The sequence below is a fragment of the Mustela nivalis genome (assembly GCF_964662115.1).
Source record: "Mustela nivalis genome assembly, chromosome: 9".
Lineage (NCBI taxonomy): Eukaryota > Metazoa > Chordata > Mammalia > Carnivora > Mustelidae > Mustela > Mustela nivalis.
The window spans coordinates 60,679,414-60,692,310 of NC_139028.1; the positions used below are offsets into that span (position 1 = coordinate 60,679,414).

The 12,897-nt window shown below is 42.5% G+C and overlaps 1 protein-coding gene across 3 annotated transcripts in view; it reads right to left on the reverse strand.

Moving 5' to 3' along the window:
* The window catches only part of ACER3 (alkaline ceramidase 3), a 169,488-nt gene extending 160,646 nt beyond the window's left edge, over positions 1-8,842 (reverse strand). For 2 of the 3 annotated variants that reach the window (XM_082749589.1, XM_082749588.1), the window contains exon 1: positions 8,593-8,817. Coding sequence is in view for 2 of the 3 variants with exons in the window: in XM_082749588.1 (XP_082605714.1) it covers positions 8,593-8,695 (103 nt within the window). In the remaining variant the exon portion in view is untranslated. Of the gene's footprint in view, positions 1-8,592 lie in introns of all 3 variants that reach the window. The other variant, XM_082749587.1, reaches the window with a different exon arrangement.
* Positions 8,843-12,897: the final 4,055 nt, after the last annotated feature.

The window sequence follows — 12,897 nt, forward strand, 5'->3', positions numbered from 1 at the left end:
GGGAGGAACAAAGACTAAAGAGTTTAGAATACACCAGATCCCACAATCAGTTAAAAAACTACATAACTAAGAAAATGGTGAAAATTGAAGACACACCAAATGTTAGTGAGGAAGTAGATGAAATGCTGTGAATGTAAAACACTATGTAAAACCACTTTGAGTAAAGATCTGGCAGTTTCTAATAAAATTGAACACAAAATTAACCCTCTGACCCAGTTATTCTAATCCTGACTATTTACCTATAAGAATGAAAATATTAAAAAAAAAAGAATGAAAATATATTTCCACAAGACAGCTGGTGCAAGAATGTTCATAGTAGCTTTATTTATAACTGCCAAAACCTGAAAAAAGCCAGGTGTTCAGCAATAGGAAAACTGATAGACTACGAAATATTCATATAATGGAATACCACTTAGCAATAAAAAGGGACTACCAAAACTTGCAACAACATTGGTGAAATCTCAAAAACCATACAGTGAATGAAGGAAGTCTTATACCAAACAGTAAATACTGCATGATTCCACTTATATTCCGTTTCAGAACAGGTATATCTAATCTATGGTGTGGGGGAGGAAAATCAGAACAGTGGCTGCCCTAGAGAGAAGGGGAAGGTGGAGGTGAGGATTAACAGAGAAGAGGCATGAGGAACTTTCGTCCTTGATAGTAAAGTTCCATATTCTAATAAAGGTTTTGGTTACACAAATGTATGCACTTGTTAAAATTCAGCAAATATACCATAAAATTTGTGCATAACATCAAATATAAATTTTACATCCAAAGAAAACCCACAAATAATTGATCTTTAAGGGTACCTGGGTGGCTCAGGCAGTTAAGCGTCTGCCTTCGGCTCAGGTCATAATCCCAGGGTCCTGTGATCAAGTCTGTATCAGGGTCCCTGCTCAGCAGGGAGTCTGCTTCTCCCTCTCCCTTTCCCTCCCCCGCCCATGCCCACTGTCTCTCTCATGCTCTCTCTCTAATAAATAGATAAAATCTTAAAAAAAAAAAAAAAAAGAATTGAACTGATAATAGGCATGTTAAAGGATTTAGGGGAAAGTGTATAAATCTCTGTAATTTACTTTGAAATGTATCAAAAATAAAGTGAATTGGGGGCGCCTGGGTGGCTCAGTGGGTTAAGCCGCTGCCTTTGGCTCCGGTCATGATCTCAGGGTCCTGGGATCGAGCCCCGCATCGGGCTCTCTGCTCAGCAGGGAGCCTGCTTCCTCCTCTCTCTCTCTGCCTGCCTCTCTGCCTACATGTAATCTCTCTCTGACAAATAAATAATAAAAAAAAAAAAATAAAGTGAATTGACAGAAGAATGGGTAAATGGACAGATATGCACTAAAACAAGCATGAGGTGCCTCAGTGGCTCAGTCAGTTAAGCAGCTGTCTTTGGCTCAAGTCATGATCCCAGAGTCCTGCCTCTCCCTCTCCCTCTGCCTGCTGCTCTCCCTGCTTGCGCTCTGTCAAATAAATAAAACCTTAAAAAAAAAAAGTATAAAACAAGAATAAAATGTTAAAATAGAATCTAGGCAACAGATATTCACTACAAAATTCTTGACTGTTGTGAAAATATTCATTTAAAAAAAAAAAAAAAGGAGTTTTCATGCCATGTTAGAATTTGGCCTTTATACTTCAGTTAATAAAAAGTCCTCGAAGGGAGGGGTACCTGAGTGGCTCAGTCTGTTAAGTGTCTGACACCTGATTTCCGCTCAGGTCATGATCTCAGGGTTGTGAGATCGAGCCCCACGTCAGGCTCCAGGGTCAGTAGAGAGTCTGCTTATCCCTCTCCCTCTGCTCCTTCCTCCTCTCGCACACATGCAGGCTCTCTATCAAATGAATAATTTTCTTTAAAGAAGTCTTTTTTTTAGGGGCACCTGGGTGGCTCAGTGGTTTAAGCCTCTGCCTTCGGCTCAGGTCATGATCTCAGGGTCCTGGGATCAAGCCCCACATTGGGCTCTCTGCTCAGCAGGGAGCCTGCTTCCCCTACTCTCTCTGCCTGCCTCTCTGCCTACTTGTGATCTCTCTCTCTCTCTCTCTCTCTCTCTCTCTGTCAAATAAATAAGATCTTTAAAAAAAAAAAAAAAAAAGTTTTTTTTTAAAGTCCTCCAAGGGAAAGAGAAGCACCCAACCCTGTAAGGAGTAATCACTCAAGGTTTAAACAGGTATCCACTGAGAGAAGGTAGCTACAAATGACAAGGGAACATCATGTGCAAAAGCAATCCCACTGAAAACATCTACAAATTCTGGTATATTTTCAATATATGCAAACAAATGAAAAAAAGGATGAAAGGGAGGAAAAGAGAAGAGAGGAAAGGTCCGCCAAAGTGAGGAGTCAAGTAAGTCAAGGAAGAAACCTCCCCCCAAAAGTTTAACCTTTCAACTGACTGGATGTGGCCCACCCACATCACTGAGAATAATCTTTACTTAAAATCAACTGACTGTAGATGTTGACAACATTTATAAAATACCTTCACAGAAACACCTAGATTAGTATCTAATTAAATTAGTGGATATGATAGCCTAGCCGAGTTTACACATAAAACTAACCATTACAGATGAGGAGGCCACAACTATAACACAGTATGATTTACTTTTTAGACTTATTTTGACTAGATTCCAATTCAACTAATATTTATTGAGCACCTTGTATTGGCCAGGCACTTCACCTGACTGTGTACTTTAACCATACCATGCCATTTAATTCTCCTAACCCTCTCAGATATCATTATTCTCGTGTTATAGAAAATAAGCCGATACAAACAATGACTAAGTGATTTGCCCAGAGTCACAACATTCAAGTGAGTGAAGTTCAGATAGGATCTTGATCCTGGCTCTGAGTCATTATACCATAAACTTTCCCCACAGTATATATGTAGGACTTTTGTATCACTGTTTAATGCTTCTGCTGTCTCTTTTGGGCTCTATCATTTTGCCAGACTTAAAATGTTTCTCCATGCCTCCACTTCTTTTAAAATGCTCTTTTGCACTACCTAAAACTCTCCTGGTCAGGTTTTTTTTTTCCCACTAAGAGAGAAACAGTTGGCAAAGGAATAGGGTAAACCCAAAATCAAAGGAACAACTTAAAAATTTAACGAGAGCTAATAATGCACTGGGCAAGACTTTCATTTATTTTCTCTAATGATTTTATTTATTTGTCAGGGAGAGAGACAGACAGGTAGAGGGAGAAGCAGGCTCCCCACTTAGCAAGGAGCCAGATGCTGGATTCAATCCCATGATCCCTGGGATCATAACTCATGCTGAAGACAGATGCTTAAGCAACTGTGCCTTCCAGCCATCCCAAGACTTTCATTTAAATGTTCACTATTCTATGTATTCTAGCTTAGTAAAGTTCCCCAAATTACCATTTGAGGTATTCATTCTTCTTATTTACCCATATACCAATTACTGTTCCATTAAAAAAAAAAAATCTATCATTTCTTCCAATATGTGCCACCAAATGAAAATTCTTCCTAGTTAATATCTTGGACAACACAGGTAAATACTAAGCCAAGATGAGACTTCAAAATGCTCTTTGCCTTCAAGCATTACTAAGCTCTAATGACTAACTATAGATCTAAGTCTGAAAAGTGGTTTGAAGGGCTCCTTGATGGTACAGTCAGTTCAGCATCCAACTCGGGATTTCGGCTCAGATCATGATCTGCAGGTTGTGAGATCGAATCCTGCATCAGGCTCCGTGTTCAGTGGGGAGTCTGCTTGTGATTCTCTCCCTCTCCTTTTGCCCCTCCCTCCCCCCCTTGCAGGTGCATTCTCTCTCAAAATAAATTAGTAAATAAAATATTTTCAAAAAATTAAGGCAAAAACTGTTAGTGATTATTCACTGCACTTTGTTATTCAATTCATGTACAGACAGCCAAGTGTGTAGCTGAGTTGCCTCCTTGTCTCCTGGTAATGAACGTATGTGACATTTTACAAAAATGAATAAGCAAAAAATGGAAATAGCCAACAATGACGAAAGTGTAGCAAAGAAACAAAAAGTGATAATATTGGAAGTAAAATTCCAATCACACATAAACAGTTATCAAAGAAATAGGTGACAACGATGATGTTGATTGCTGCCATCTGAGGGACTCTAGATAAACAGCCAGACTAACTTAAAGGCAAACTAATCAACATAAATGAAAAAAGTGTTTGTAAGAAAAGGATGAAGAGGGACCAGAAGAAATGATGCCAGTAAAAAACTCTGCATTAGAAGAACTCTCAGAGATATTTCACAATATTGAAAGTGCAAAGAGTAAAATGTTGAAGCTGAACCAAACTTAGAAAGGAGAATGACAATTCATTAAGGCATAGAAAAATCACTCATTCCACATCACATGTTACATGACAAGAAAGCCAGCACTGTTCAAACTACTTTTGGTAAGTTTTGTACAAAGAAATAACACATTTTAATTATCAGTGTTTTTAATGTTTTAAATTACAGAGTAATAAATAATAGTTTTGCTTTTTTTTTTTCATTTCTCTAATTTATAACCAACAATAAGAGGGTTTATGGTGTTTTGACAAAAAATTTTGAAGTTCTCAGAACAACTGTAACTTTTCCCATTGATTATTAAGACTACTTTGCCAGGGGGCACCTGGATGGCTCAGCTCTTAAGCATCTGTCTCCGGCTCAGGTCATGATCCCAGAGTCCTAGGCTCAAGCCCCATATCCAGCTCCCTACTCAGCAGGGTGCCTGCTACTCCCTCTCCAGCTCCCCCGTGCTTGTGTTCCCTATCTCCCTCTCTCCATCATGAATAAAATCTTAAAAACAAAAAACAAGGGGCGCCTGGGTGGCTCAGTGGGTTAAGCCACTGCCTTCGGCTCAGGTCATGATCTCAGGGTCCTGGAATCAAGTCCCACATCGGGCTCTCTGCTCAGCAGGGGGCCTGCTTCCCTTCCTCTCTCTCTGTGATCTCTTCCCTTCCTCTCTCCTACTGTGATCTCTCTCTGTCAAATAAATAAATAAAATCTTTAAAAAAAAAAAAAAAAAGACTACTTGGCCAGGTTTTAAGTTGCATGTCACTACCATAAAGAGTGAGGACTGCCTGTACCTATAACTTCTGCCACACCAAGGGATATATTATTTCGCAATTGTAATTAAGAAAAAAACTCTACCTTTTCCCCTGTCCTTACAATGAGCTCAAGCAAAAAAAAGGAATTTGGAAAAAAAGAGAAGAGGAAGAAGAAAAGGAAGAAGACTTTGAACTGACCTTGGATGATATTAAAAAATAAAAAAGCAAATTTTCAGGTATTTCAGTGACTCAGAACTGCTGCCACTTCTGAACACACAATTCCAGAAACTCATTTTTTTATTATTCAAAATACACACAGCCTAATGCTAAAAGATAGGACTCTTGAATAATTATTCAATTTGTCCTTTGCAATAGTATACTATTTCACCTATCATCATCCCTTACATACAGGGACAAAATGAAAATGCCTTTAGAATCAGACCTCAACTTGAATACTATCTCTACACCACATTTTGCAACATTAGGTTGAAAAAATTAAAGAGAGGAACCTGAGTGGCCCAGTAGGTTGAGCTACAGACTCTTGATCTGATTTCAGCTTAGGTCATGATCTCAGGGTATGAGACTGAGCACCCCCCAAGCCAAGCTCAACAGAGAGTCTACTTAAGATTCTCTCTCTCCCTTTCCCTTTGCCCCCCCCCACCCCACATGCAAGTGAGTGCTCACCCACTCTCTCTTTTGCTTTTGCTCTCTAAAATAATAAATAAATCTTTAAAAGAAAAAAAAAGAATGAGAGAAGATAGATGAAGTGCTTATTAAAGTGTGGTATATAGTAAGCACTTAGATATGCCTATTATCTCCATTCTTATCTTTAATATCATTTGTATTAAATGATATTTGTATCATTACTGTAAATATAACAATGATAAAACTATACTTGTTTTTTTTATTATTTTATTTTATTTTTCCAGTGTTTCAAGATTCATTGTTTATGCACCATACCCAGTGCTCTATGCAATACGTGCCCTCTTTAATACCCACTACCAGGCTCACCCAATACCCCATCCCATTTGGGTTTTTTTTTATTTAAGAATTTATCGGGTGCCTGGGTGGCTCAGTAGGTTAAGCCTCTGCCTTCAGCTGAAGTCAGTCTCAGGGTCCTGGGATTGAGCCCAGCATCAGGCTCTGTGCTCAGCAGGGAGCCTATTTCCCCCCTCTCTCTGCCTGCCTCTCTGCCTACTTGTGATATATCTTTCTCTCTCTCTCTCTCTTTCAAATAAATAAATAAATCTTTTAAAAAAAGAATTTATGTATTTATTTGAGAGAGAGTGATATAATGTGAAAGAAAGCATGAGCAGAGGAGAGAGGGAGAAGCAGACTCCCTGAGGACCCTGGATCATGACCTGAGTTGAAGGCAGACTCTCCAACCAAGCCACCCAGGCACCCAAAACTACATTTGTTTTAAACACACCATTATTAACCAGCATATTTTTCAAAGATCAAGTTCTCATACTCCAAAATATGATAGATACCCACTGCCTCCTAGGTAAGAAGACTTGACCTCAACTTCCTCCCAATAATTTTCTCCAAAGGTACACGTGCAAACAACAACCAACATTCACTTACCCTCTTCTTGTACCCCGATTCCTATGTCAAAACCCTCCCTGCAGTCTGCTCAGTTTCCTCCTCTGAGAACGGTAAGACCAAAAGCCATTTCCCATTTCTCAGAGCTATCTGGCAGAACAGAAGTATCTTGCACTCTCATAGCTCACATGACTTAACTGTCAGTTTTCTCTTGATTCTAATCCTTGGTTCTAAACTAAGAGCCATTATTACCTATATCCACCCATAAATATGCAAAGGACCTAAAGGACAACTAAAGCCAACCCCTTTTCTTTACTAAACAATTAATTCTCCATATAATAATCATGTGAGTTAGTTGAGCAATGTCTGTTTCAACACTTTCAGGAACCTCTATGTCTCCTGAATCCATCCCATTATTCTTCGGTTTAAAAGTTTCCTTATTTTGAAGCAAAATCTCTCCTCTACAGTTAGTTTCCATCCATACACTCTAATTCCACATTCTAGAGAAATAAAGTTAAACTGCTCTGCATGACAGCCCATCCAAAATTTGAAGACCCTTGAGTTTCTCTTTTCCATGTTACACATTTCCAGTTCAGAAAGCATGGTTTCAAGTCTCTTCTTCTCATGGACCTTCTCAGGACCATGTATGGGTTTGCCAACATGACCTAACATCAAACTGGTAAAGCGCTTCCTTGCCAACACATGGGCTGCCAAGTAATTACACTACAAATGATCCCTTTGCCCTTATACTTCCATCACTACATAAAAATTATTACTTTAAACCAGTAGTTCTGGATAAATGACTCTCAGCCTAAATCATGGTTTAAAAGGAATGGTTTAAAGTCTTGAACACTACAAAGAGTTCGGGTTTGTTTCTGTTTGTTTTTTTAAATTTAGTCAATTATTGTGAAGAGAATGAGGTAGCATCAGCTAGCAGGAAACTCCTGCCTCTTTCCTAGAAAGCCAAACAAATGCCTGAGGAAAGGACCCAACAAAGAGTAGGTTAGCAAAGAGTTGCTTAGTGTCTTTACAAAGTGGTTCCAATTAAAAGAAGAAATAGCCCAAAAAATGCTCTGTACTTTGCCAGAAGCAGATAGGTACCAGAAGAAAGATCAAACACTGTGCTCTCAAAAACACTGTGCTCTCAAAACTTAACCAAAGTAAACTGCATTATAAAAAGTGGCAGATTTTTCCTGTGCTCCGCTAGCCTAGTGGAATAAAATCTGGCGAAACACACACATACACACACACACCATCCCTACCCCCCCACCCCACCCCCCGGGGGCAACTGGGGCCTGTCAGGAGCAGCAGCTGGAGGAGGATGTTCCCCAAGTCCTCAGAAGATGCAAGCAATGGAATTAGTGTCTTCAGATGAACCTTAAGCCTTAGGTGGTCTTAAAGGAGGCAGAGTGGCGCAGGGTCTTGGTCCCTCGTGTTCTTGAGAGCCTGGCACCTTCCCTGGCGTGGACCGAAGAGGTCCAAAGAGAACAGACGAAGAGGAATGGAAAAACCTGGGACTCTTCACGGTTGGGGTAAGACTAAGCTAGGACCTGTTCCTTTCTCCTGTGCCCTTAGGCCGAAGGTGGTGGCAGCAACAGTAGGAGCAGGTGTCCCGGGCCCTCATTATAACGAGCAGTGCCCACTCTCCCAACCTCCGCTCAGGCCGCCCCAGCCTGCCCCATTCCTCCACTCCGCCAGGAATTCTCACCCCAGCCCTACCCCTCAAGCCTCCCCTCACGTCCAGCGGGGGCTCCCCCCTTCTCTTCCACTCCCCCAAACTCAACGCCCCCAAACCGTCCAGACCCCGGCACCCTTCAGCCAACACACTGATTCCCCCGTCCGCTCCCCTTTCAGCAGCGCTCCCATTCCTGCCCCCAGGCCAGGGCTCCCCACTCCACCTCCCCGGCCAGGCCTGGTGCCTCCCCTGGCGGCCAGGTCCGCCCTCCGCCTTCCTCACGCGGCGTCTCCCCTCAGACCGGCGCCCTCCCTCCCTCCCTGCCTCCCGCCTCAGGCCCGGGCGCTGGCACCCGCACTCACAGAACTCGGCGATGTACCAGGTCACCGCGTAGTTCTCCTCGCACCAGTCCAGCGTGGACGTCGTGGGACCCCAGTAGCCCTCGCGGTCCGCGGCCGGAGCCATCGCGCACGCTGCCGCTGCCGCCACCCAAGCGCTCGCCGCTCGCTGCGCTCGGCTCCGGAGGCTCCCAGGCCGGCTCGGGCCCTTCTCGCGCGCTCACCGCACTAGCCGCCCGCACGCCCTCCCCCGAGGGGCGGGGCCGGCGCCGTCAGCGGCAGTACCCGGCGGGGAGACTCCGCCCACCGGCGCCGCCAGGCCGCCCGCGCCGGGCCGCCGCCCCGCCCACCCCAAGGGCGCTGAGGTTTTCCTCCGCCCCCTTCTTCCCAGGGCGGGGCTGTGCTCTGGATGCGGGGGCGACGGTTCCCGGGCTCCCTGTCCCACCCAGACACGCCCCTGGCTATAGGTTAGGGGCTCCTTGATAACCCTGAGGCGTTTCTCTGTCTGGACGTGTTTGAGCCTTTATCCCTGTGTCTGTGCGCGTGTGGTTTGATTTTTAACGAGGGCGGAGTGGGTTGAAACCTTCCACAAGCCCTGGCTTGATAAAACCTGTGTAGAGATGCACCTCAATATCTTCCTTGGAGGGCAAGCCTCAAGTGGAGCCCGGAAACAGATCTCTCCCAGCCCCCCGGGAACTGTAGGAAATAAACAGTGATTTTCTGATAAAGGTAGAGGTAAGTGTCTCTCGGGAACAAAGAGAATGGGCCACAACCCTGTAGCAAAAAAAAAAAAAAAAAAAAAAGAGGGGTGTTGAGATCCAATAAAGAAATGCAGCCAAAGCCCTAAAGCTGAGCTGGTTCATTTTCGGCTTCCAATGCCGGAGGTTTCCACAGGCTACCTATAATATTGTTGCCCTACTCTCCAGGCACTAACAGCCTCCCCTACTTCCAGTCTCAAGACTCTAACACTACACAGCGCTGCTGGAGGGATCTTTTAAAAACACAAACGCAACCTTTCCGGTCCCTTGCGCTCAATTACTCAAATTCTTCCCTAGCTCAGAATATGCTGGGTCTATTCCCACCTCAGCATTTGGCCCTGCTGTTCAGCTGGGACTGCCTTCCTCTCTTCTCTATTTGGCTAACTCCCCCTGGCCCTTTAAAATCCAGCTTCCTGGGTGCCTGGGTGGCTCTCAGATGATTGAGCCTGTTTGCCTCAGACTGGGGTCATGATCCCCCATTGCCCAGCGGGAAGTCTGCTTCTGCCTGCAGCTCCCCTGGTTATGCTCTCTCTCTCTCTCAAAAATAAATAAAATCTTAAAAAAAAAAAATTCCAGCTTCCTGAATCACTTCCTAATTGTCACTCCCAAGAGCTCACTTGCCCTTTGTTCATACCCTCCAGTGATACATCTGGATAAGAAAGCTTGCTGATCATTCTTTATGGTCTAGGCACCCAGGACATGCCTGACCATGCAGTTTGAAATGAAGATCATAGTTAAGGATGATACAATTGCTGTTTTCTAAAGGAACTAGTCAGATAAAATGCAATCACAAGTAAAAGAGAAAACAAAGGGAGAGGCGTCCACAGCCTCTGGCCAAAGTGACCCTAGCACATGATAGATGGAAAACCTTTACTTTCAGGGTGCAGAACCTAGGAATATAGGCAGTGTGTATTAATAGATATAGCAGGATATCTGGAGATTTTCTTTGGAACAGCAGACATTGAACTTCTGCTATTTATCTGGCCCTAGACTGGGTGCTGGAACACACTGAAATGAATAGTAAAGATCCAAGAGGAACAGAAGTTGTGGGACAGCTTCTATTTCTAAGAATTTTTAAAATCTCAGCCTCTAAAATGTTTTGCATATGCTTTTAATATGTATAATAATTGTATATATAACTTATAAATGAACACATCTATTTATATTTTCAAAGTGAACATGCAGAAATACATACTCAAAAGTGATTTGCTGGCATTGGAGAACCTGGCTGGCTCAGTCAGTAGAGCACGTGACTCCTGATCCTGGGATTGTGAGTTCAAGCCCCATATGCTAGGTGTAGAATTTACTTGGAAAATCTTAAAAAAACAAAACAAAACAAAAAACGGGATTTGCTGACAAAATTACAATAAAAGCAGCATAGAGACCACAAAAATAGAGTATGATACTATTTTGCTTGGACTAAATAAAAAATTAGGGTGTTGTGGGGCACCTGGGTGACTCAGTTGATTAGGCGGCTGCCTTCAGCTCTGGTCATGATCCTGGGGTCCTGGGATCAAACCCTGCATCTGGCTCCCTTTTCAGCCTGGAGTCTGCTTCTCCTTCTCCCACTCTCTCTGCTTATGCACTCTCTGTCAAATAAATAAAAATTAAAAAAAAAACAAAACTGAGGGTGTTGTGGAAAGAACCCCTGACTCAGCCAAGTGACTGAAGGCCGGAGATGAAGTCTTGACTAATTCAATACCTTGCACATTTCATCACATTTTCATCAACAGTGGAAAAAAAAAGTCTACCACAGCCAGGACAAAATTTAGGAAAGAAAAATTCACCTGACCAAGAAAACAGGTGCACTGCCGTAGTATCACTCTCAGAAAACAAAATGGATTCCATAGTACCATCAGCAAGGTTTATCTTTCTCTCTTTCTAAGAAAATTTTCCCAAGTATAAAAACAATGCATGGAAATGTAAGGGACCTTAAAAAGCCAAAACCATCTTGAAAAAGATCAAAGCTGGAGGACTGACACTTCCCAATTTCAGTACTAAAAGTCTATACTAATCGAGGGAGTGTAATACTGGCATAAGGATAAACATGTAGATTAATAGGAATAGAATGAAGAGTCCAGACACAAACCCGTAAGTTTTTCGTCAGTTGATTTCCAAAAAGGATGCTAAGACAATTCAATAGGAAAAAAAATAGCCTTTTCGATAAATGGTGCTGTGACAACGGATATCCATATGCAAAAGAATGAAATTAGACTCCTTCCTGCCACAGTAAACTAAATTAACTCAAAATGGATCATAGAGTTACATGTAAACGCTAAAACTATAGAACTCTTAGTTTACATAAAAGTAAATTTTTGTAACCTTGGGTTACGTAGTGATTTCTTATATAAAATAACAAAAACACAAGCTGCGATAGAAAAAATAGGTAAATAGGGCTTCATCAAAATTACAAGTAATACCATCCAGAAAGTGGAAAGACAACTCAAAAAGGGGAAGAAATATTTATAAATGATATATCTGACAAGAGACTTGTATTCAGAATATATAGACCTTTTACAACTTCATAAAAACACAAAAAAAATTAAAAATGGGCAAAGCATATGGCTAGACATTTCTCCAAGGAAGAGAAATGCCAATAATCACATGAAAAGATGCTCATGTTTGCCATTGGACAAATGCAAATCAAAACCACGATGAGATTCTACTTCACATACACTAGGGTGACTATAATCAGAAAAACAATAAAAATATTATCAAAGACAGAGAAAATTTGAATCCTCATGCACTGATGGTATGTAAAATGATATGACCACTTTGGGAAACAGTCCGGTACTTCTTCAGAATACTCAGTCAGAGTTACTGTAGGACCTAACAATTCTACTCTTAGCTGTATGCCAAGGAATTTGAAAACTTGGCCATACAATACTGTACAAGAATGTTCATAACACGGGGCGCCTGGGTGGCTCAGTTGGTTGAGCAACTGCCTTCGGCTCAGGTCACGGTCCCGGAGTCCCGGGATCGAGTTCCGCAACAGGCTCCCAGCTCCATGGAGAGTCTGCTTCTCCCTCTGACCTTCTCGCCTCTCATGCTCTCTCTCACTGTCTCTCTCTCAAATAAATAAATAAAAATCTTAAAAAAAAAAAAAAAGAATGTGGGGCACCTGGGTGGCTCAGTGGGTTAAAGCCTCTGCCTTTCGCTCAGGTCGTGATCTCAGGGTCCTGGGATTGAGCCCTGCATCGGGCTCTCTGCTCAGCGGGGAGCCTGCTTCCCCCTCTCTCTCTGTCTGCCTCTCTGCCTACTTGTGATCTCTGTCAGTCAAATAAATAAACAAAATCTTAAAAAAAAAAAAAAAAGAATGTTCATAACAGCTTTTTTTTTTTTATTTGACAGAGATCACAAGTAGGCAGAGAGAGAGAGAGAGGGAAGCTGGCTCCCAGCTGAGCAGAGAGCCTGATGCGGGACTCGATTCCAGGACCCTGAGATCATGACCTGAGCCGAAGGCAGCGGCTTAACCCACTGAGCCACCCAGGTGCCCCTCATAACAGCTTTATTCATGGGAGCCAAAGAGTGGAAACTGATGAATGGATTAATAAAATATAGACTATCTGTG